Genomic DNA, 24,109 nt, shown 5'->3' with positions numbered 1-24,109 from the left:
AGAAAAGGATAGTGACATATTACAAACAGTTGAAAGGGCTCAACGAACTCATTTACACAGAGGGGTCTAAACATGCACTTTAGTAAAAGTGGTGCAAAGACAAACTAGCCAAAGTATCCTTTCCCAGTATGGCGTGTTATAAAATAGCTTGTATAGAAGAGCCCCAGTTGCGTTACATATAATTCCTAACTGAGATCAAGACCAAGATTGCTTTACGCAGTCATTTTATGGGTGAAATATTGGATCTGTTGGAGAATTTGTCAAAGTACCCTCTTTGGAGCAGCTTCTCATAAATAAAAGGGAGAAAGAACACTCATCTAGTCACAAGAAGTGCTAAAACTGAAAGCAAAAAATATAAAGCCATGGAAAGAGTTTACGTAAAACATAAGTACCTGGGGAGTTGTCGCCACTCGAGTCTATGGAGATACCTAGAGCAAACATGATGCTGTGAGTAAGAATTTTATCCAGATCCATCCTCTAACATACTAAAAAACGTCGATGCTTGAAAGCTAGGAGATGATTTCTCTGTGCCCCCATGGGCAGAGATGACTCTGTCTCCCCAAGAAGTTGGACAATTGCACACCAAGTGTGAAGATGGTGCAGCACGCCTGCTAGTTAGGGCCGTCCCTGGGATTTCCGTTTCCTTACACCTCACTGTGTGCGCAGCAGTGCAGGTAGTTGGCGCTCTCTTCCTTGTAGGTGCTGACGCCAGGGATCCCAGTGGTCAGTTCTGGTGAACCTTAACTACCTGTCCTACCTCTCTCCCTGCCCTCTGCTGCACCCCCAACCCCACCATGCTGTCAACCCAGCGGACTGCATTGCTTCTGTTCATTAGCAACAGAGTATTTAATGGACCGTGCTCCAACCCCGGGATTAAACAATAGGCAGGAATCACACACACCAGGGACCTGGTGACTGGTTGAATTGTAAGGAAAAGCAATACCTGTTGGGCCTACTTTGGGATTGCCATCAGCACCTGTTCAAAGACAGTAACGGACTGAGTAAGACATCGCATAATCCATAGAAACAAAAAGTCAGGCACTTTTTCCATGATCAAAAATGTTCGGTCCTGGGCAGCTGGGGAAGTGGGATCCACAGCCCTGGACGCTGGGTAAAAGAGTGGCAGCCCCCGCCAGTGCCCCTGGGTGAGGGGGCACACTTCGCCTTTCAGCCACGTGACAGCTCAAACGAAACGTGCCGCTCATTTGCTTCGGGTCAGTGTGGGGATGTCCTTGTCTTTAGGAACAGAAGTGGAATAGTCAGAGTGGAGCACAGCTGCTAACTAAGTCCCTGGGGGGATAATGCGTGTAGAGTACGGGCCTGGGTGCCACCTTGGATGTGCCTTTGCTACCTTAGCCGTCAAGAGAGGATTCCAATAGCATCTGAGGCTGGGAGAGTAAATGAGATTACGACTGCACCGGGTGTGGCCCGGCGCCTGGCATGGGTGCAGCACTCCTTGGACACCAGCTACTGGATCTATTCAGAGGGGATTGTCAGAAGCATGGCGGCAAGCATCACAGGAAGGGAATGTCTGGTGGTATCAACCCTCTATGTAATGACTATCGATTTTCAGATGAAGCCTACGACTATTTTGCCGACACAGCAAATTTAAGCAAATTTCCTTATAGATGACTTGAAGCCGAGGGCTGGTCTCCGAGCAATTGCCTGCTGGTGTTGACAACTCCCTCCCAAAGGCTGCTTGCTGGCAGCTGAGACTCTGTCCCTGCAGAGGCCTGTTGTGGGCTGCTGGGCACCCACCTGAGCAGATGACGCTGGCGTCCTCGTGGTGCCCGCAGTTGTGGGTGAGCCACCCGTTATGTTTGCACTGCCACACCTTGGCTTCGCTCCCCACGCACTGCACATCGTCCAGCATGATGTGGCCTGTGCCCCCGCCAAAGTAGCTCTGAGCCGGGGCCGACAGGGCCTCGCCACAGCCCAGCTGCTGGCACACCACCTGGGCGTCCATCAGGTCCCAGCTGTCATCGCACACGGTGCCCCAGGTACCGCTGTAGGAGACTTCCACCCGGCCTTCACACCTGTGGCGGCCGTTCACCAGCTGCAGGGACACACCTGGGGACAGGAAGACAGGAGCTCCTGAGCTGGGGAGCTGCCCCACACTCCAGGAGCATCTGCGGCTGGAAAACTCCTTCCAGCGAGTGGGCACATTGTCCTGTAGCACTCTAGGCAGGACACTCAGGACTCTAAGTCCTGATTTTCCTGGGACAGTCCTGGTTGACGGCTGCTGCAGATCGATTAGTAGTGGCTCATTATTTTAGAGTGCCTTCTAACTCCCAGCAGTATCCTGGCTGGAGGGTAATTGAATGCGCACTCTAATCATAAGCCACGGACAGCTCAGGAATGCTCCCCACATCCTGCTGCAGAGCCTACAAGGATTTTGGATGATTTCTGATTTGAATTTGCTGGCAGCAAGTGGGCTGGTGCTAGCTGTTTGGAGATACCTTTGTTCGAGAAGGACTTTTTCTTCGCTGTTTTCCTTCTGACTTACCTGATTGCATTTTCTCTTCTGTTAGAGGAGGAGGAGTCCCTCAGCCCTCATTAGGGTCCTGCATCTATAAATACAGCCACTGCATGAGCTGAGGCATCAGCCACCTGCTCCTTCAGCCAGGATGTTTTGGTGGAGGAAAGTGACAGCGGCAGCACAGGGATGAAGGGTGGGGGCTGGGGGGCTTTTAGTGTCCTAGTGGATGTCATGATGAAGGGGAACCCTGCATTTCCCCTTCTAAAGGGGAAGAACCCAAATTAGATTCACCTCTCTCCACAGTACGGGTTAGGATACCCACCACTTTCTCTTTCATCTTGCTGAATGGCGCTGTACAGCGCATAAAACCCCGTGTTGGTGATCATGGCGTCGCTTCTGAATACCGCGGTCATGATGTTGGCAGAGGAGAGGAACGTGAGCTCTGCCCCAGTACAAAATCTGCCCATGGACAGTGAGGCAACTTGCAGTCCATCAAACACTTCAATAAAGTCGTAAGGGCACCCAGAGATGTCCTCCAATCTGCGGAGGTGAGGGCAAAGTTAATCTTTCCAAAGGAACCCATGGGAAGGTTTTACATTAAATTCATCATTCTGACATAGCATCCAGAGACCGCAATCACCCCTGCCCCCTCCTTCCAACCCTGCCACCTGCTTCCAACCCTGCCACCTCCTTCCAACCACACATTCCCATCACCCTCCAGTCACCAGGTCCAGTCGATTTTACCACTTCCAGCTCCCTTGAGGCACCTCCTCTCCTTTCAGCATCCTCACCTGGTCCATTTCAGTGGCCTCTTGGCTTTTGGTCTCTCCCGCTTAAAACCTTCTCTCCCTTTACCTTGAGGGTCAACTTTCTACATGGCAAATCTGATCATGTGGCTGACTGGCTTAAAACCCTTCAAACTCTCCCTACAGTGTAAAGCCCAAACTTCTTAGCTTTGACATTTTCATCAGGCCAGTCCTACCTCTAGCCTCATCTCCTTGCAGACACATTGGTCAACACACCTGGTTCCCTATGGTTCCCTGCTACATGGTGTTCACCCACTCATTCTTTAAGGTCCTATTCCAATGTCACCACTTTGTGTCACTGTCCCCAACTCAACTCCTTCCTTTCTTCATATCCCAGGCAGAGGTAGTCCCTCCCTTCTTTATGTTAAGAGATGGGGCTATATTCATAGCCAAGCTGAAACAAAATGGCATGTGCAGAGTGCTTAGTTACCTGCCATGTAGCCGGGGCTCGGTGATGCAGCACACAGAGTACTGCACTACAATGATCAGTTTATGGGCCTGAGAAAAGGGTAAGATGGATGGATGACTGATATGAGAATGGTAGCACTTAAAAAATTATTTTAATGGCTGACCCAAAATTTCCTTAGGGGGGAAAGTCTCTTGGTTAAGAGAAGTACACTGATAGATTATTTTAGGAATGAAAGAGGAGGCTTTTTAGGTGTTGCCTTAAAGGAATCAAGGAAACAAAGGGATAGCAAGTTTGTTCTGCTTAAAAAGGGGAGAGAAAATTGGAGATGGAACTGAATCGGAGAGAGGAAAAGGGAAAGAATAAGGTTGGGGGCAGGGGGAAGATGAGAAATTTGGAGAAGGCTTGAGTCTGTAGAGAAATGTAGCTAGTAGGAAATTCTGAACAGGGATGGTTGGCAAAAGAGCTTGGCTACATGGTGTCTAATATTCAATTTTAAGTTCTTTGCTTGCAATGTATAACCCCCTCTTCTGTAACTCCAAATCTTAAGTGACTGCTGCCCCACACTGAATGCCTTGCAGAAGTGGTGTTTTGTGTGGGGTGGAAGATGGGAATAAGGAAAAGGGGTCATGTTTCACATAAGGTCAGTGCAGGGCAGAGAGGAGAGGGGAACAGTGGAAGGAGACTCTAGCTAGTTTCCATGGGAAGAGGAAATCAAAATAAGAAATGATCATGAGAATGGAAATCCCTGGGGATTGAAGAATCTTAGGGAGAACTTTGGACTTAGCACTGGATGGGGGATGGGGTGGTGGCAGAGGCTTAAGCACAATTTGTGTACATCTTGAAGCACAAGTGATCTCAACTGACATTAGTTTGCAGATGGTTAAGGGAAAAGTAGGCGGCGGACTTGGCCCAGTGGTTAGGGCATTTGTCTACCACATGGGAGGTCCACGGTTCAAACCCTGGGCCTCCTTGACCCGTGTGGAGCTGGCCCACGTGCAGTGCTGATGCGCACGAGGAATGCCCTGCCACGCAGGGGTGTCCCCCACGTAGGGGAGCCCCACACACAAGGAGTGCACCCGTAAGGAGAGCCACCCAGCGTGAAAGAAAAGTGCAGCCTGCCCAGGAATGGTGCTGCCCACATGGAGACACAGAGAGCTGATGCAACAAAAAGAAACACAGATTCCCATGCCGCTGACAACAACAGAAAGCGGACAAAGAAGATGCAGTAAATAGACACAGAGTGGACAACCGGGGTGGGTGGGTGGAAAGGGGAGAGAAATAAATAAATAAATAAATCTTAAAAAAAAAAAAAAGGGAAAAGTAGCCCGCTGTCCTAGACACCTCTTGGGTGTCTATTCTTCTGAATGCTCCTCCCACTGAGTAAAACTCAGAAAGGTCTTGAGCAGTGGGAAATGGGGACAGCATGCAAGCTCTGAGGGCCTGTTGGGCAGGACTCTTTCTGCCAATGCCACACAATAGTCTGGTTCAAACTGAGGGTTTTTATGATGTGTTTCATCCAACTCAGTGATCAGCCAAGTCGCCCCTGCGCATCCTACTAACGGACTTCTCCCCTTCACTCTCTGTCCTCCTTCCACGTATATGTGTGTGTAGGAGTTGTCTTCATAGCACTTACCTACTTATCCCTACCTGATGCTGTCCTCTTTATTTATTGGTTTCTTGAGTACTACTTGTCTCCATATCTAGAAGGTAAAGTCCATGAGGGTTGGGATCCTGTCTATCTGTCTTGTTTGGCACGGTAAGTCCAGCCCTCGACTAGGGCCCAGACAGAGTAGGTGCTCAGTAAATGCACATTTAAAGAACATCAACATTTTCTTAACTTGATAAAGTTGTGAGATATGAACACTTGCATTTAAATAAGAGTGAGTAGCCTTTGACGCACATGTCATGTGCTTTAGAAATATATACATGCACAGTGAATATAATTAGTACACAAACTGAGTACTGGACTAGAAAAGCTGCTCAGGGCAAAACATATCTGTTCCAATGAAATAAAAACCCAGGACCTTGAACTAGCCCTTAAAGTTTTTAAGAAAAAGCAACTGCTAACATTTGTGTGTAAGCGGATAGTGGTGTGGCAGTAACAGGTGACATGCAAACTCAGAAATCATTTCATCAGAAAACTGGACACATGCCACTTGCAAGAATGAAACAGCACACTTTACATACATATGTAATTTTTACAAATGGAGGGTGAAACAAAGCTCTTGTGATATCAAATAACAGAGCCTGCTTCAGGGTAAACCAGGGTTTCTCAATACTATTGACATTCTTTTTTAAAGATTTATTTATTTATTTCTCTCCCTCTCTCCTCACCCCCCACCCCAGTTGTCTGTTCTCTGTGTCTATTTGCTGCGTGTTCTTTGTCCACTCCTATTGTTGTCAATGGCACGGGAATCTGTGTTTCTTTTTGTTGTGTCATCTTGTTGTGTCACCTCTCCATGTGTGCGGCACCATTCCTGGGCAGGTTGAACTTTTTTTGTGCTGGGCCGCTCTCCTTATGGGGCACACTCCTTGCGCGTGGGGCTCACCTGCGCGGGGACACCCCTGCGTGGCAGGGCACTCCTTGCGCACATCAGCGCTGTGCGTGGGCCAGCTCCACACGAGTCATGTGGTAGATGGATGCCCTAACCACTGGGCCAAGTCCGTTTTCCAATACTATTGACATTTTGAACCAGATAATTCTTTGTGGTGAGGGCTGACCTGTGCGTTGCAGGGTAGTTGGCAGCACCCCTGACCTTACTTGCTAGATGCCAGTGGTATTCCCCTCTGCCTCCAAGTCTCGACAATCAAAAATGTCTCAAGATGTTGTCACTTGCCCCCTGGAGGGTAAAATCACCCCCCAGCTGAGAACCACTGGTTTCCATAGTAACTAACTTAATGTCCTGAGAAGGACAAAACAAATATAAATAAACCTAGACTTAAAAACATCAAAACCCGCAAATCAGCAACTAAGCTCTGGGTTTAGGCAACATGTTTACCAGCTCCTTTATTTGTGCGCTCCAATATTATAGCAGAACACATGTTGGAATAGTAAGTTTGAGATTACAGGGAGTGTGCGCCATTAGAGCTGTTTGGAATGACCACTTTCCAGAAGTGATAAAGTGATTAAGTGATTCTCTGTATCCCAAAATACTAGACATGCGAATTTCATAGATTTTAAACATGGAGTTCCCAATTCCCATGGATGAATGATAAATGAACGAACGAATGAGAAATAAATTTTGCTCATAATACATAATGCCCTTGACATAGCTGTGTGCCCTCTATATTTAAAAGGAATTCTAGCTACCAGATAAATCTAATTGGATCTGCCGTTCTCTACACTGCCTATCCATTTTACTTTGTTGTTGTTTTTTTATTTTTAAGCATTTTACATTTTTTGAAGGCAGCATTTAACCATCCAGGCCTTTGATGACTGTAGTCAATGAACACAAATGGAAAGCAGGGGCAGATGTCTGGGATAAACCCTGACAAAGTCCGCAGAAAGTTGAAACTGGGGTAAACGTTATTAGGAGAGGTAATGCCATATTCATAAAAAAGTGAGCTGTGTATATGTATGTGCATATGAATATATATGTATATAAATAAATACGCATTAAAATAGGGTGACTCCTTTAAAAATGGGGGATAGTTCGAGAAAGAGGTAGGAAGTACATGGTACCTGATGGGAGCAATGAGTGAGCTGTGGCTGTTTAATCTGTAGAAGAACAATCTTAGGAGGACATGGTACAAATTCTTGAAGAGAAGAGGAACTGGCTTTGTTTTGTCCAGTATTACTGGGAAGAACGAAGGTCATTCAGTGGGAATGAGAAAGAACAGAGGGAGACGCTTGCGCGTCAAAGTGGAGCCGGCTGAGGGTGAAGGGACGGGGTATCCCCAGGGGCATCTCCAGCTGAGGGCTGGGGATGCTCATGGGGCACTTAGGCACTGCCTAGGAAGTGGAACTAAATGATTAAAGGACTCTCTAAGCCCAGATGACTAGACAGATTCCCACCCAGAAGGATCCGTCCCATGGACAGGGCCACCTCTTTGAGGAAAACATGGATTCAAGTCTAGTCTGGCCTGTGAGGTGAAGGGCCAAGCTGCTTACCTCAGGGTTGGGATCGTCAGTTCTATGTGGAACTTCTCAGCCACGTGGATCACCCAGACGCACTCCATGTCAGTAGGGTAGTTTGTCGGATACCAAGGACTCGAGAAGGAGCCGGAGAGACTGGAAATGACTCCACCACAATCGGTACTTCCACCTGTAGGAGCAGACGAGGGACCCACGGTGGCTTCTTCAGGCCTGCACCTTGCATTTCCCCAGGGACAGAATCCAGAATCTCATCCATCTCAACAGTCCGGATTCACAACACGGGGGACCCTGCTGGTGTGGATGCAGCTGTGGCACGGCTAGTGGGAGTGACTGTACTGATACTAGCCAGAGGGACTGAGGGGGAAGGAGGGTGGAGGCCCGGGGGGGCGGGCGCAGCTCCTGCAGTGGATTGCAGTGGGGATGGGAACGGGATTGAACATACGTATGTGGCAAGTGTGGGGGGTTCTGCCTCAACTTCATGAATGCCTTCCCCCGTCCCTTGCTTGGCAAACCAGCTCAGTTCAGATGTGGACAAGCCACCCATTTGTGAGGGGTCCACCTCACTCATCCTTCCTCTTATGCGACTGGGGAAAGACAGACGTCTATTCTGCTTTCATGACTTATCAAAGTGACCATTCGATTGAATACTTACAGGTTACACTTTCAATGAAAATGAGTTACCTTGTGGAACAGGGGCTTGAGGGATGGCAGCTGCAAAACTCAGAATCACAGAAAATCAGGAGACCCCTGAGCACCATAAAATCATCTTACACTCGCGTGCAAAGGGATGAGCCTACTACTCCTCGAGTCGTGACAAGTGGTGCAGGCATGATGAAGGATGGACCTTTTCCCCTCTCTCCATCGATTCACCAGGAAACCCCAGACGACGCTGAGTTACAGGACTTGTTCTCTCTTACTTGATAAGGTCCACTAAGGGCTGTCTTGAGATCAGCTGGTCACTAGGAATTACCCACAGTGACATCATCAGGCTAATGGCCGTGTCTATGAGTCTGTAGAAAGTAACTGAGTCCTGAAATCCAGGAAGGAAAAACCCCAGCAGTTGAAAGCCTAGATGAGAAAAGTCAGGCTCAAGGGCACCTTCTTGCTCTTTTCAGGTGGTCCTTTGGCTTTGATGACGATATAGCTTACTGCTTAGTATTCTAGATGTATCCTCAGTTCTCACTGCAGGGCAGGCTTTATTGGAATGTGGTACTTGTTTGAATTTTACCCTAAGGGCTTAGTGGGGAAGGAGCTTGAAGCAAATGGATGGACTGCGCTGGAGAATTCCTGCTTCTCAATGTCCCTCCTCTGTCAACCTCACTGCAAGTTGAAGGACAGTGAAGCTGAAGATGCCACTGACCGACTGCTCTGCTCAGGCTTTTGCCAGGAAGGGTGTTTGATAGCAGAAGAAAGAATTCTTTCAACCTGAAGTGTCTCATTTTTCTCTAGTTAAAGTGCTTAATACAAGAGAGTTCTTTCTGAGAATTGAATGACAAAATCCTTCCTTTTTGGGCCTAAGTAGGTACACAATGCTGCACGAATAACTGGTTAGCTGAATTGATGTTTAGAGTGGAATTCTATTTAGACATCGATGAGTCCCTTTCTCCTCTAGTTTCTTTTATCCCATGACCCATTCTCTTTCCCATTAGCTGTGTATATCTGCATCAGAAAGGGATATTAAGGCAGAGAAAAGCCTTGAGGTTTGAAACCCTAGGATCCCAGAGGACCTTGGCACAGAGCTCTCTGATGAGCCCTGAGGAAGATGGGACAGGCCAGCTGACAGAGCTCAGCTGTTTGTGATCCCTGACAAAAGGTGCTGTGTCATGCCTCCTCTCCAGGACTGGGGCCCAGTGCAAAATGAAAATGCAGGGCCGTGGCCTGGGCTGGAGAAACCAATCTCACTTTCCCACGGGCCTACCACCCCAACCCAGCAGAGGGGCAAGCCCCAGGGGACAGCAGCCTCCACTCTAGGATGCAGGTGCCTGCTCAGAGAGGACAAGAGGCTCCAGCCGAGTGTCCCACCAAGGGTACCATGGTGCTACAAGCCCAGAGGGTACAGCTGCCATCTTCCCTTGCTCCAAGACACCACAGGGTGTGTCCCTGACCTTTCCCCCCCCCCCAGGGGCAGTGGTGGCAGCCGTCACTGGGCAGAGGCAGGGAGAAAGAGGCTTGGCAGTGCTCAGGGTGCCAGAGGCCAGGGGTGTGAGCAGCTGAGACCCCTTCCCAGGGAGCAGGGTGGCTATAGAAGCAGGAACACAGGTACTCTGAATCCGGCTGGAATCGCGAGTTTGGAAGGTCATAGCCACTCTGTAATGTTGAGTAGGTTGCCTGAAGAAGGTTTCCTCTTTCCCACCCCTACTGAATTGGCTGAGGTGTGGAGGCCCACAGCAGAGCCCCAAGCAGCTAATTTCTCACCATCAGTCTATTCTTGGCATTCAATGACACCTTTGTTTTCCTGCATGTTTTGATTTTCTAAGCCATGTCCCAAGAGGCAACCTTTCTCCTCCTTTCCTCTCCTGCCTTTCCTTGCTTTGTCATCCAGAGAGAAGACTGTTGGGCACCATGCATTTGGGCAATGTGGGTTTTAGCTTGTTGTTGAGGCACTAGTTCTCAAGCTTGCCTGCACATTGGATTCCCATGGAGAGCTTTAAAATGACTATGCCTGGGGCCACCCTAGAGATTCTGATGTGACTGGTTTGGGGTGCAGCCTGAGCATCTGGAATTGTAAATGCTACCTGGGTGATTCTAGTATGTGGCCAGCACTGGAAATCAGTAGTCTAGGCCGTTATCCCCCAGGCCAGGGTCGAGGTCAGATTTTTATTACCTTTGCAGAGAGTGGGAGTTCACACAGTCCAACCTACCTGGAGGGGTGGGGCTCACATCTGGAGTCCAGGCCCCAGCATCTGCATGAGTGAAAAACATAAAAACAAAAGTAAATTTAGCACATTGAAATTAACTTCTACAAAGTTACAGAAGTGATTTTTCTTTTAGCGTGGTCAAGTCTTGAGCTGGTTGCATGCCATATAAACAAGAACAAGGGCACATTAAGACCCTGGTAAAGCAGCTTTGGACCTGGGAGAGATTGTGGAGGTAAGGGCAGCTACTTGTGTGGTCCTGGTGTGTTCGTCTTCAGGATGGGGACAGGCTTTTGGTGTTCTCTGTCTACCTGGCTGAAGGGATACTCACCTGTTGGGCCATTTTTCTTAGCTTCCCTGACCCTGCCCTGTGCATGGACTCTGCCCTTCACTAAGCTGCTGCTGGCTGAAACATCAGAAAGAACCTAACATGGGAGAAGAGGCTACCCAAGTAAATGATGCCAGCATCTTCATGGTGGCCGCAGTGTGGTCTGGCCAGCCAGAGCTGGGGCACTGGCCAAAGTGATTCTTACTTCCTGACCATTAACATTGTCCAGGAGGATGTCTCCAGAGTTTGGGCCAAAGTGGGTCTTCCCAGGGGTGGCAATGGCATGTGCACACCTCAGCTGGTGGCACACGACCTTGGCTTCACTCAGTTCCCACAGGCTGTCACACATGGTGCCCCAGGTCCCTTGGTAGAGGACCTCCACATGGCCTGAGCACTTGCCCAAGCTGCCTGCCAGCCTTGGTGCTGGTCCAACCTTCTAAACAGAGCATGATTTATTTTCCTTTTGGGGAAGTTTTAAGTAGAGCAAAGATTTCAAGCTATCTTGATTCCATGATGAGTTGGGCTTAAGGGTTTTAGAGTGAGATAGAGGGTGCATGTGGCCAGCTGCTTCTTGGTTGTGTACCCTTGGACAAGCTATTTCATCTCCTTGGGCCTCAGTTTCCTCATCTGTAAAATGGGGACTCCAGTAATGTCTCTCTGAGAGGCCTGTGGTGACAAGTCAATGGGAGCATGACTACAAAGCAAACCTCAGCTTTTGGCATATCTTGGCTCTGGCCATGTAGGGTAGGTTTTTCTAGGGGTCACAATGCTGGGCTATTGGGGAAGAGAATTCCAAGCTGCTTTTTTTTGATGCATCAGCTGTGCTTGGCTAAGTGAAGATTTAAACCCTGGAGAGGCACACTCTGTGAATTCATAGAGCTAAATGGGATTGGCTATTTCTGAGCTGACATGCTTGTGGCAGTCGGAACTGCCTGCCATCTCCTGGAGGCACTCTAGGCATGGCCTTCCCTTCCTGTGCCCACAGGCTCTGACACACTGGCCTCCTTCCTATTTCTCCAATATAACCAAAGGCCCTGAGGCCCTCACACTTGCTGTGTTTCATCCTGGAACCTCCTGAGAAAAGTCATCCATTCCCATCCAATCTGCAGTTGCCTCTGCTTACCCCAAGCTCTCTCTAACTATGCAACCTTTTAATTCCCAGTTCTTTATCACTGCCTTGAAATCATCTTGCTCACTGATTTTTCCATTGTTTCTTGTGTCTCCGTCCCCCACCCTGTACACACACTAGAATGTAAAATCAGGAGCAGATGTGGTTCAGGCAGTTGAGTGCCCACCTCCCACATGGGAGGTCCTGGGTTTGGTTCCTGGTGCCTCCTCCAGAGGAAACAAACAGACAATGAGCAGACACTGAGCAGACAATGAGCAGACAACAAGCAATCATAAGGGAGCCATCTTGGGGTTGGGGAAATAATAAATAATGTTTTAAAAAAGAGAGAGAATGTAATCTCTTAAAAAAATAAAAAAGGAGGCAGAAGTTGTTCTGCTTGCCTCTGTCCCTAGCACTTAGAGCTGGGCTTGGCTCCTAGTAAAACCTCAGCACTTTCATTGCTGGATGAGTAAATGATGGCCTTGAGCCTGAGAGTGGTCTGGATTTCAAATGCTGGAACTTACTCTGCCTTCCCAGGGGAGGGTCTCAAACAAGCCTTTGAGGTACAAACCTAGGAGTTTTCTAACTCAAAAGGAAATACCCCCAAAACTGCAGCCAGGGACTTACTCTCTGGTTTTCTGGTGGCCTGAAATAGTTCTTGGGGTTCCTGCAGGGGCATCTGAGCACCAGAGGCCCCAAGAGGGGCAGATTAGGTGCTTGTAGGATGCAAACTGAGCTTGGCTCGGGAATGACTGCCTGTAGGGCCATGGCCGATGGGAGTCCCCAAGCCTTTCGTTTGGGTGGTTCTAGGGTCCAATGAACACAAGGCATGAAATGGGCCATCTGGTGGAGGGAAGCAGAATCTCACCACAGGAGAGTTCGACTTCTGGACTCCAGCACCCTGGACAGCTCCCAAGAGCCTGGAGGTGGCCCAGCAGCCAAAGGACACTTTAGAGAATTTGATTCTTCTCCAGGGAAGGGAGTAGCCTGGTCATTTCCATATTGGCTGCACAGGCGGCCCTCTTCCTGGGAAAAACTAGCAGGAATGGAGCAGGTTTGATGGGGCGCAGGTTTGACGGGGCTAGATATGGGCGTCTTTTCGGACAAAACCCAAGCCTCTGCTAATATGCAAACTCCTCAACTTGGAAAATGGTTCTGTTTTAAAGACCAAACACCTCCTTGACACTTCCTACCTGACTCCCCTTCATTCTGTGGAATTGCATTGAAGAAAGCATAAAATCCAGTGTTGGTTATCAAGGAATCACTTCGGAACACCACTGTCATGATGTCTGAGGAGGAGAGAGACACCACGGCTACCGGGGCACAGAACTTCCCCATGGAGAGTGAGGCAATTCTGGGGCCATCTAAGATTTCAACTGAGTCATAGGGACACCCAAAAATATCTTCTAGTCTGAGAGGAAACAGAAATGAAAGGATAATGGCAGGTTAGAAACTTTCTAGATTTTAAAGTTTAAAAAGTGTGACAATTAGAGGGATCAAATCTTTGGATTATGCATAAATTGTACATTCATATATGAACTACTAGTTTTTCAGATGCCTCATTTTCAGAACTCTTTTCTTTGCCAGAGGGGTGTATGAAGTTTATGGTTTCAGCTTTTTGACAAAAGTTTAAAAATCATAATGGTTTTGTCCAATCGCAATCTATACGGAACATTAGGCAATACTGATATACCATGCACATAAATTCCTAAGAGCCATATCACTCCTGATGACCATCCAAGCCAGATTTTCTTATCTCTGTTTTTCATGTTTTCGATCCCCCAATTCCTGGAGAGACCAAATTTGATGTTAGAATAAAAACAATAGCAACAAATGGAAGGGTATTTGAAGTTTGGCAATTATTCATGAGGGATGACTTTGAGGCAACAGATAACTGATAACAAGATAGACTTTGGAGCTGAGGAGTCGGGGCTCTTACCTCATGGGCTACATGTCCTTAGGGATTTAATCAATGAAGATAACCTGTCTCTAGGACATTCTTTGGCTTAGGGAATGGTCTGACTCCATGGTCATGGGTTAGTCATGACTGAGCAACCAACCAGTACATACCACAAACTGGTTATCAGAGCATTCTGCAGTACTGCTGTGTTGGTGGCATGATATGTGTCACATGCAAAAAGAATAACGGTTTTGTGCAGACTTCACTTATAAGTTGGGATGAAGAGCTGGGGCTCTTGGTAAAGAGCTGGGGCTGTGATATCACACAGACCTAGATGGTTTAGCCTCGGGAAAATTAATCTCTCTGAGCCTCCATTTCCCCATCTCTAATGGGAATGACAAGAGCATCTATCTCACAGGGCTGTAATGACCCTGGACTGTGATGATGCATGTAAAGTAGATAGCACAGAGCCTGGACATGCAGCCAGTACTAAAAAAATTGCCATATTATTTTGTGTCATGGAGAAAAAAAATTGCAGTGATTTCGAAAACTTATCTCTTCATGTAAGAGATGAGACAAGGATATCTCAGGCTTCCTTTCATTTTGCAGAAACCACTAGAAGATGCAGGGCCCATGGCTGGAGTAGTTAGATAATGTGTGTATATGGAAGGCCTCTCATTGTTTAAATTTTATTTAAAGGAAAAAGGAGGTCAAAGAAGAAAAATATTGGTACCCAGTGTACAAGGACAAAACCAGGAAGAAAGGTTTTTGTGATATTTTTAGGAAAAAGTCAAGAGAAAAGTTATTAAAATAAGAATAAACCAAATATGGTTAGAAAATAAGCCACTAACTGAAATTTCCAAGCTAGAATTAACTCATTGAATAGCACTACACAACCCAAACTTCAACTTAGAAAGACTCTAGAAGTTTATGTTCTTTTGGTTTTGCCATAAATGTTTTCCACTAAAAAAAGTATTTTTACTATAATTGCACAAACTAATATCCTTGTTTAGATAGAACTCTCTCTAAAAAAGTTATATTCTTACTTCAAACTTGGAATCATGAGCTCTATGTGGAATTTTTTATCGACATGGATCTCCCAAACACATTGGATATCTGTTGGGTAGTTTTCTGGATACCGTGGACTGGAAAATGAGCCAGAGAGAAAAGAAATGACCCCTCCACAAGAGCTACTTCCTTCTGAAACAAGAGGAAAAAGAATGTCAGGATGTGTCCCCACAATGCCATTTGTGCACAAATCTGGCATGGCTGGAGTGCAATCCCAGTGGTGACAAGCTCACACCCAAAGGCCTGCTGGAGTTGGACAGCAGTTTGTCTAGATGGACACACACACACAAGTGGTCTGACTAAATCTTTAGCCTAAATATCTCTTGGGAAGCAGAGTCCATTCAATCTAATTCTAATGGGTCAAAAAGGATCAAGGAGTGAGTGCGCCTTGCCTTTCCTCGCTCCCTGCTGCTCGATCTACATGGTCTACGTTTGTCCTCTCTGTTTATTGCTCCTCCTGTATCTAAAAGGGAAGGGTTCTTGCTTGTTGGAGAGGCAGAGTAGATCCACTTAAGGAGAGATTGGAAAAGGGAGAAAAAGAGACAGAGGCTTTACGTGCCTGTGCAAGGGGGGCTTGAGGTGGTCTGGGGAGCAGGAGCATCCAGAACAGCTTTGGGGTTTGATGAAATTAGAGATGACAAGAAAGGGACTGTTATAGACAGTGTTGAGGGGTTAGAATGGAGGGCTCACTTTAAGCACTTTTTTTAAACTACTTTTGCTGGGTAGACTGTTTTTCCTTTAACTCAGTATCTCCTCTGAGATTGGAACTTACAGGTCTTTCTATTTATAAGAGTTAAACTATATCATGATGAAATCTAATTCTTTCATGCTAGTACAGATAGCTATACACTCACACACACATTTTTAAAGCAGCATCAAATCACTTCAGAGGAAATTTGAAAACACAATATACTTTATTGACCTCATCCCTAAATGATGAAGTATCTTGCTTTTTCTTCTTTATATCCTTCTCTTTTCTCTCCCCCCAAACCACTTGCAATCCTCACAGAATCCCATAGATTTCAAGTCTTTCTTGTTCATCTCAGTGGTTATTGGAGGGAGGGAGGGAGGAAGATGGGGGGAGGGGAAAGAGAGAGAGAGAGAGAGAGAGAGAGAGAGAGAGAGAGACTGAGAGTTTGTGAGATGGATGGGAGGGAGTGGCGACCACCCCCTTGTCCTATAGTCACATCACTGACTGCTTTTGTACGTTACAATAACCATGGCCAGGGCAGAATTACACTGAGATTCTGGATTTCCTCAAAGCTATCCTGTGGCAGGGGATGATGGGCTGGTGCTCACTGCAGGACTGTGCCCAAAGCAGACAGGCTGAGGATGGAGCCACATTCACCCCTGCCTCTTCCCTTCTTCCAGCCTACTCTGGCCCAGGCAGATTCACGTTTTCCTTTCCCAGACTGCCCTGGCCTTCTTGCCCAAGGAACCATGGGAAGCAGAGGAGCAGACCCTGTCCCCCCACTCCCTCCCACACCACCCTGTCTCCTTTCCATATTAAATCCTGGGAACACTGCCTGGTGCCTGCCGTGATGATTCCCTGAGAACAGAGTTAGCATTGCGATTTAAAACATGTCACTACCTGTTACATGCTCCTGAAAAGCTGTAGAAAGTCCTAGAGGGAAAAAAGGGAGATTATGATGACATCCAGGGGAAATTATTATCATTATTATTTTAAAGATTTATTTTATTTCTCCCCACCTCATTGTTTGTGCTCACTGTCTGCTCATCTTTTAGGAGGCACTGGGAACCGATTCCAGGACCTTCCATATGGGAAGGAGGAATCCAGTCACTTGAGCCACTTACCACTGCTCCTGGAAAATTATTTATTGTCATCTACAAGGTTGTGAAATGTGGAGTTTCCTCAGAAGCACCGGTGCACTTAGGGCAAACTGAGAAAAGCCTGAAGGTGCTAAGTGAGAGTTCTCTCAGGTCATGGGGCAGATTAAAGAAGGTCACACACTCCCTGACCTGCCTCTCAGCATGGGGGAAGATCCCTTGACTCTGGGGGACTCTGTGATGGTTCTGACCCACAGAATTCAGTGGAAGTGACGCCATGCCTTAAGAAAGCAGCTCCACTTTCTGTCTCTTGGGATCTGGTTCGCTTGTGGGACCCGGACCACCTTGCTGAAGGTCTGACCACTCTGCATGGAAGACCTTGTGAAGAAGTTATGAGGCCACAGGGGAAGAAAGAGGCCCCAGCTGAGTCTATCCTTCCTGCTGCCCCCACCCAGGCACCAGGCGTGTGAACAAAGATGTCTTGGCCACTTGAGACCAGCCCAGTCACCAGGGGAGACAACTGAGTGATTGAGATCAGTGTGATATGGAGCAGAAGAACCTCCCAGCAGAGCCCTGCACAAATTCCTGCCCCACAACACCAGGACCTATTATTAAATGGTAATTATTTTAAGTAACGAAGTTTGGGGGCAGCCAAAGATAACCAGCATGGGTCATTTTACTCAAGGTTGTCCCCCTCAATTCCCCATCATCCATTTAGTTCAGTTACATAAAATGAGAAAATGATTTAGATAAGCCTTTATCTGAGTCTCCAATGTCCTTGAACTTGCCCTTGGCCCTTTTACTCTAGATAGTCCTTCTTCTCTCATTCATGACCCCAACATATAAAGCTAGTCTTACCACCTCCCCAAAGTGCCCCAAACATACTGGGTCTTTTCTAGGCAATTGTCTAAGAGAGATGTGTCTACCCCTGGATGATATGTATGTCTTCTCTGAGGCTGTGTGTGTTTGTAAATCCCCAGTTCGGCCACTTTATAGTTAATTTATCTTGGGCAGGCTGCTTGGCTGCCCTAATCTTTAACTGTGGAGATTAAATAAACTAACTTAGGCAGAATCACAGAATCTCTAGCATCATGCCTGCTGCTGAGCAGATGCTCAGAAATGTCTGTTGCAATGAAGCAGAATGCCTTTTCATTTACCTCCAGCAGTGTTTCAGAATTTACATTGCATATATTGGTCTGATATTTCTAATCATTGGTTTTTATTACAGATGAATATCACTCAATCATTAAATTACAAGATCTTTGAAAATAGACAAAAATCATGAGAGGCCCAAGAGCATGTGCATTAGAGTCAGACTGCTCAGTGGCAAAGCTTGGTTCCACCATTCACTTGCTCAAGGATGTGGGGAAAGTTACTTAACCTTGTGAATCTCAAAGTTTTCTTCTGTAAAATACATAGTATCATACTTTTTCGCAGAATTGTGCTGAGGATTTGCAATAATTTGAGCAAAACACTTGCTCGGTCTCTCCATGGCTGGAGCCAATGAGTGGGGAAGTGTGGTGGTCAAGGGCACTGGTAGCCTGGGTGCATGTCCACTGGGTAGCTCTGGGTACATTACTAACTTTCTAGGCCTTAGTTTACCTACCTGGCAAGTGGGAATATCAAAATGCCTACCCTAAGGGGCTGTTCTGAGGATTAAACATGTTAAATATGTGAAGGACTCATAACAATGTCTGGTTATTAGCATTTCTAAATATTTGCTATTTTTTTGTTTGTTTGTTATTACTGGAAAGTTGCCTGCACCAGAAAAATGCAGACATGCCTGGACATGTGGGAGGAGGCAGGTCTTCTGCATCTGAGTGCATAAAGAAAGGCAATAGATCATTCTCTTTAGCAATGGGGTAACTGGGGTGACAAGGACGTGGGTGTGGGGAAAAGGACAGAGGATGGCAACCTTTCTGGCATGGAATCTAGAGCCCCAGAACTCCCCATGGGCAGCTCCAGCTCATCTCTGACCAGAGCTCTCGGCCTTAGGGGAGGGGCACAGCAGCTAGGTACCCAAGGCAGCCAGGGCCAGATGACCTTGGGCCTCTCTTTTGCAGAATCACCTGGACTCCTAGCCAACATGCAGATTCCTATGTCCCTTTCCAAAAATAGTTAATCACGCCCTCTGGGGTGGGGTCCTGGAATTTGCCCGGGTCATGCAGCAGGTGGGGCTTGTGAAATTTGGGACCTCCCTGTTAATCCCTGGGAGCTGACCATGGGAAGACATGTGTCCCAGCCCAGGGTTGGCTCAAAGGAGAAGCTTGAGGATTGTTTGATGAAAGAATGAGCAGATGGATGGATGGATGAACGTTTCATCCAGGAGGCAGAGACATCAGAAATCATTTCTCGAGTGGAGGGCACTATCTGAGCAGATGACACTGGCATCCTCGTGGTGGCCGCAGTTGTGCTCTGACCAGCCCAGGTGGGCGCACTGGCCCAGGTAGTGCTCCACCCCGGAGCACTGGAGGTTGTCCAGGAGGATGTCTCCTGAGCCTGGGCCAAAGTAGGCCTCGCCGGGGCCAGCCACAGCCCTCCCGCACCCGAGCTGGCGGCACACGACCTCAGCATCGTTCAGGTCCCAGAGGTCGTCGCACACAGTGCCCCAGGCCCCTTGGTGGAGGATCTCCACGCGGCCAGAGCACTGGCCAGAGCCGCCCACCAGCCGCAGCTCCGGCCAGTCCCCTGCAGACAGAGAGATGTGGGTGTGAGCCCCCGAGACAGCTCCCCTGGGAGTAGGCCAGCACCAAGCCTCGGGGGGGTGATGGGAGGAGCGGCCACGACCCCGGAGCCAGGGGCTTGCTCGTCCTGCGTCTCTGAATGTTTTTTTTTTTAATTATCTTTTTTTAGAGTTACTAGAGCACACAAAACATTACATTTAAAAACATAAGAGATTTCCATATACACCACTCCCTACCTCCCCACGCCCGTCAATTTTTCAATTGTATTTTTTTGAGGATACACAGATCACAAAAAATGTTACATTCAAAAAATATAAGAGGTTCCCATATACCCCCTGCGACGGCTTGCTCGGTTGGTAGAGGTGGGGTCTGGCTGCGGAAGAGGGGTCGGTCCCGCTTGGGACGAGGGGTCAGTCCGGCAGCAGACGAGGGGTCGGTCTCACAGGGGTTGCGCGGTTCGGCTGACGGGGTCGCCCGGCAAAGCCGGCAACGAGGGGGTCGCCCAGAGAAGCAGGCGACGAACTGGGGACAAGGGAGGCCAGGCCCTTGTCGGGGGCTCTCAGGACTGGAGGGCGCACGGCAGAAGAACTACCGCCGAGACAAGGTAAACACACAAGTCCACTTTATTGAGGGAGAGGCAACAGTTTTATAGGGGCTGGGGAAGGCTGATTGGTCGAAGCCACGCCCTGTTCTGATTGGTTGCCGGAGAAAGGTCAGTGGGAGGTACTGGAAGGGGGAGGGGTGGTGGTTAGGGATTGGCTGTCGCTGTTGCTGGGGGAAGTGGCAGGGTTTAGGGATTGGTGGCTGCTGTTGCTGGGGCAGAGGGCAGACTTGAGTTTCCCGCCCACGCCTGGCTGTTGCTGCTGTCGGGGGGAGGGAAAAGGGCAGAATGGAATTTTCCGCCCTGCGCCTGCGCAGGGGGAAAGAAGAAGAAGGGTGTTGCCTCATAAGGCATCGTGTGGCGCTATCCGGGAGGAGGGGCGGCCGCGGAAGCATGGCTGCCGAGAAGGGGAGACCCGAGGGCACTCTGCGCCCATGCCGAGCTCCCTTCAGGGGTGGCGGTGAGTCCGACCAGCCACCCTATTATGGGGGCAGCGGACTGCGGCTGCTCCCCCGCCAGGCCAGCAAACCACACTTCAGCCCGAGGAGTGACCGCAACCCCCCAACCCCCTCACCCCACTCCTCCCACATCAACAACCTCCCTCATCATTGTGACACATTCACTGCATTTGGTGAAGACACCCTGGAGCACTGCTGTGCCACATGGACAATAGTTTACATCATAGTTTACACTCTCCCCCAGTACATTCAGTGGGCTATGGCAAGACATACAATGTCCAGCGTTTGTCCCTACAATATCATATAGGACAACTCCAACTCCCAAAAATGCCCCCACATCACATCTCCTCCTCCCTCTCCCTGCTCTAGCAAGTACCGTGGCCACTTTCTCCACATCAATGCTACAATTCCTTCCATTACTAGTCACAATATAGGGTACATAAAAATGCTCCAATATATGTTGGGTATTTTTGTAGTAGTTACAGTTACAAACGTCAACTGAGGGAGTGCTGAATTCCTAGCCAGGGGAGCTCCGTCACATTCCCCAATGGAACAGCAACAATCCCCCAAGTGCAACAGCAAAGACCAATGAAGAAGGATGGTCTAACGATGAGTTCTTGATACCGATGACTACACTTATGAGACTGTGTGCCTGAAATATGAATGTTTTTGAATTGCAGGATGTATTTCTTCAGCAGATTTCATGTCAGGCATTGATGATACAGCTGTGAACCAAAATACATGGTTCCTGCCCCACTGGGGTCTAGCATCTATTTATTAGTCAAAATGTAGATGCTGGTTCAATGCCTTATTCCACCTAGTGGTAGGTGCAGTGAAGGAAAGGGTCAGGATGCTATGAAGAGAATGATAGAGAGGAAGGGGCTGGGAAAACGTCTCTTAAAAAATGAGAAGCAAGTCAGGGACACGTTGGGGAAAGGCATTTGAGTCAGAGGGATGACAGTATGCAAAATGACTCTGAAATGCCATTTCACTCCTGCACAGATCTCTACAAAACATGGACATTAAAAAAAGAAAAGCACAAAGCCACCATCACATGTTAAAAATAAAAAATAATTCTAAAAAAGAATTTCTAACGGCATCTCAAGGGCGTAAATATCTCTGCAGTTTAGATAAGGAGTGACTTTTGAGCTGGAAGAATAAACAGCTCAAGGAAATACCAAGAACAGTTAGTATTCAACTGGTTCCACATCCCACCCAACAAAGGGCGCAATCTACCTGGACTGTTAACAATTGATTCTTCAGCATCTGTTGATAAAGAGAATAAATGTTAGTATTTTTGTAAATCCTGACATTGACAACTGAGTGTCATGGTTCAAACTACATCTTCATAAGTGTTTATTACTGTGATATGGGAAAAAAGCAGTCCCCTGAAATAACATAGCAATGGGGGAATCAGGTTAATCAATATCACAAAATTAAGCTTCTCTCTGGTTGCTGATCTGGTTCTGCATTATGAGAAAACCGCCAGATAATCATCAAATACCAAGGGTACTTTTGGGGTGATCTGACTTAAGTTATTGGTTTTGTAGCAGGTGAGTTCCACTTTGGAGAGTCTTTGGGGCATCTCAGGTTTAGACAATAATCCTCCAAAATATCTGAAACTAGGGAGTAACACAGCCTGTGAGGTTACAACTAAGCTAGATGGGCCACACATCACAAGATGCCACAAAGCAAACAGACAGGCAAATGAATGTCCCAGCAAACAAGAACCTCCCCCACTTCTCCCTGTCACAAACAACAAGAAACAATGGTTTGAAGTAGATGCCTCAGGTTAAAAGTCACAGCTAGCAGGTACTGATACACAACTAGGCTCTTCTCATATGGGCAACTCTATGCAGCAAGAGCCACCATGAGTGATTCTCACTGATTCTTTCAAGCCACATCAAGTGTTATGATTGTTAGTTTACCCCCAAAGCATCTCATTATCAGAAAGGGTTATTAACAGTTAGCATTCCAGAGGCAATTAATTTACAGTGAGCTAATTTTTCCCACAAGTAAATCCAAGTTTTTGTCCTTGGTTTTACTATCACAAGGCAATTAAAATTAGTCATCTTAATTTACTGATTTTGTTGGGGTTGTGATGAGGTGGGAAAATGGAAGTAAGACTTCTTAATTATTTAGCCTTTGCTCTTTGACAGGTATTGTGCAAGGGCTTTATAAAAGACATCTCTAATCTTTACAGAATCCTGCAAAAGAGCAATTCATCTCTAATTTTACAGATGAAAAAACTGAGGCTCCAAGAGTTTAAAAGTTGCCCAAATACAGCCTAAGGGTTAGCATCAGCCCCGCAATTCACACTCAGGTGTGAATGCCTCTGACGTCTGCCTTGGTTTTACTACCCTAGGCTGCCTCTTTAAATAAAAGATCTTGATATACTCGCTGTAAAAATTCCCATAATAAATGTTTCTTGCATACGTCTATATTCAGTAAAGCACACGTAGTGTTGGTAATTCTTACTACTAAATCTGAAGGTGCTTTTCCTGGGAGGCTAGCTGTTAAAATCTTGTGTATTTGCCCAGGACAGAATAAACCAAGTGAAAATCGAATGGCAGCTGTCTGAGGACGCTGCCTTTGCCCCTGGCTGACTCCAGATGCTAGCAGGTGGTCTGGAAGCACCCTGGGACCAGCTGGACCGCCTAAGGGAGGGGCTACCTGAGCAGATGACGCCGGCGTCCTCGTGGTGGCCGCAGTTGTGCTCCGACCAGCCCGAGTGGGCGCACTGGCCCAGGTAGCGCTCCACCCCGGAGCACTGGAGGTTGTCCAGGAGGATGTCTCCTGAGCCTGGGCCAAAGTGGGCCTTCCCAAGGGCGGACACGGCCTGCCCGCACCCAAGCTGGCGGCACACGACCTCAGCTTCATTCAGGTCCCACAGATCGTCGCACACGGTGCCCCAGGCCCCTTGGTGGAGGACCTCCACGCGGCCAGAGCACCAGCCCGAGCTGCCCGCCAGCCGCAGCTCCGGCCAGTCCCCTGCAGACAGAGACCTGGTGAGTTTCCTCTGGAAACGCTGCACACGTGCCAGGAGCTGCTGCCCATCCCCTGCCCCCCCATGACCATTAGGGCTGGAGGACCTGGGAGGGGAGCCGGGGCCGGCCGGTTCCATGCTGGAAATCGGGTCTCCCCACTGAGCAATGGAGCTTGGTGGAACTCAGCACCCAGCCACTTTTCTTGCACTGTTTATCTGGTTCTAGCTCAGACAGGCAAACACAGTGAGGATCTCTGGGCTCTGATGAACAAGGATTCCTCCTCTCTAGCCGAGAAAAGATTTCCCACACTTTTCTCTCTAAGCCCAGCACAGGGTGTCCAGACTCCCCCCAGGTACTGCGTGCGTCGCCAGCCCACCCAGGGTTCTTCACCTGCGCTGGCAGCACAGGCCAGGCTGTGCCCATCGGCCGCCTGAGGCCAACACTCCATCCATCTGTCACTTGACCTACTATTTTTGTTTCCTTGAATGTCCGAACATGCAGAGAATAATCATTAGGACTGCCAAAACATCATTTAGCCCAAA

General features: G+C 47.9%; 1 protein-coding gene and 1 long non-coding RNA gene across 2 annotated transcripts; both read right to left on the bottom strand.

The window, feature by feature from the left end:
- Positions 1 to 396: 396 nt before the first annotated feature.
- On the bottom strand, positions 397 to 1,897 carry LOC139439212 (uncharacterized). Its single transcript, XR_011648984.1, has 3 exons — positions 1,759 to 1,897; positions 944 to 976; positions 397 to 428 (listed from the first exon to the last, which is right to left on the bottom strand). It is a non-coding gene; the product is annotated as an uncharacterized lncRNA (long non-coding RNA).
- Positions 1,898 to 2,766: 869 nt separating this feature from the next.
- LOC139439078 (putative DMBT1-like protein) lies at positions 2,767 to 23,704 on the bottom strand. The gene is made up of 11 exons (XM_071215540.1): positions 23,254 to 23,704; positions 21,817 to 21,846; positions 19,205 to 19,525; positions 18,621 to 18,647; positions 17,149 to 17,181; positions 15,028 to 15,187; positions 13,275 to 13,492; positions 10,652 to 10,693; positions 8,472 to 8,501; positions 7,806 to 7,959; positions 2,767 to 3,019 (listed from the first exon to the last, which is right to left on the bottom strand). Exons 1-11 carry the CDS (start codon positions 23,702 to 23,704, stop codon positions 2,767 to 2,769), a joined length of 1,719 nt encoding a protein of 572 aa, XP_071071641.1.
- Between the last annotated feature and the right edge of the window lie 405 nt (positions 23,705 to 24,109).

This window comes from Dasypus novemcinctus, chromosome 6 (assembly GCF_030445035.2).
Source record: "Dasypus novemcinctus isolate mDasNov1 chromosome 6, mDasNov1.1.hap2, whole genome shotgun sequence".
In the NCBI taxonomy this organism is placed as follows: Eukaryota; Metazoa; Chordata; class Mammalia; order Cingulata; family Dasypodidae; genus Dasypus; species Dasypus novemcinctus.
Note: the sequence above shows the minus strand (reverse complement) of the source record. Positions and strands in the feature narration are given on the sequence as shown.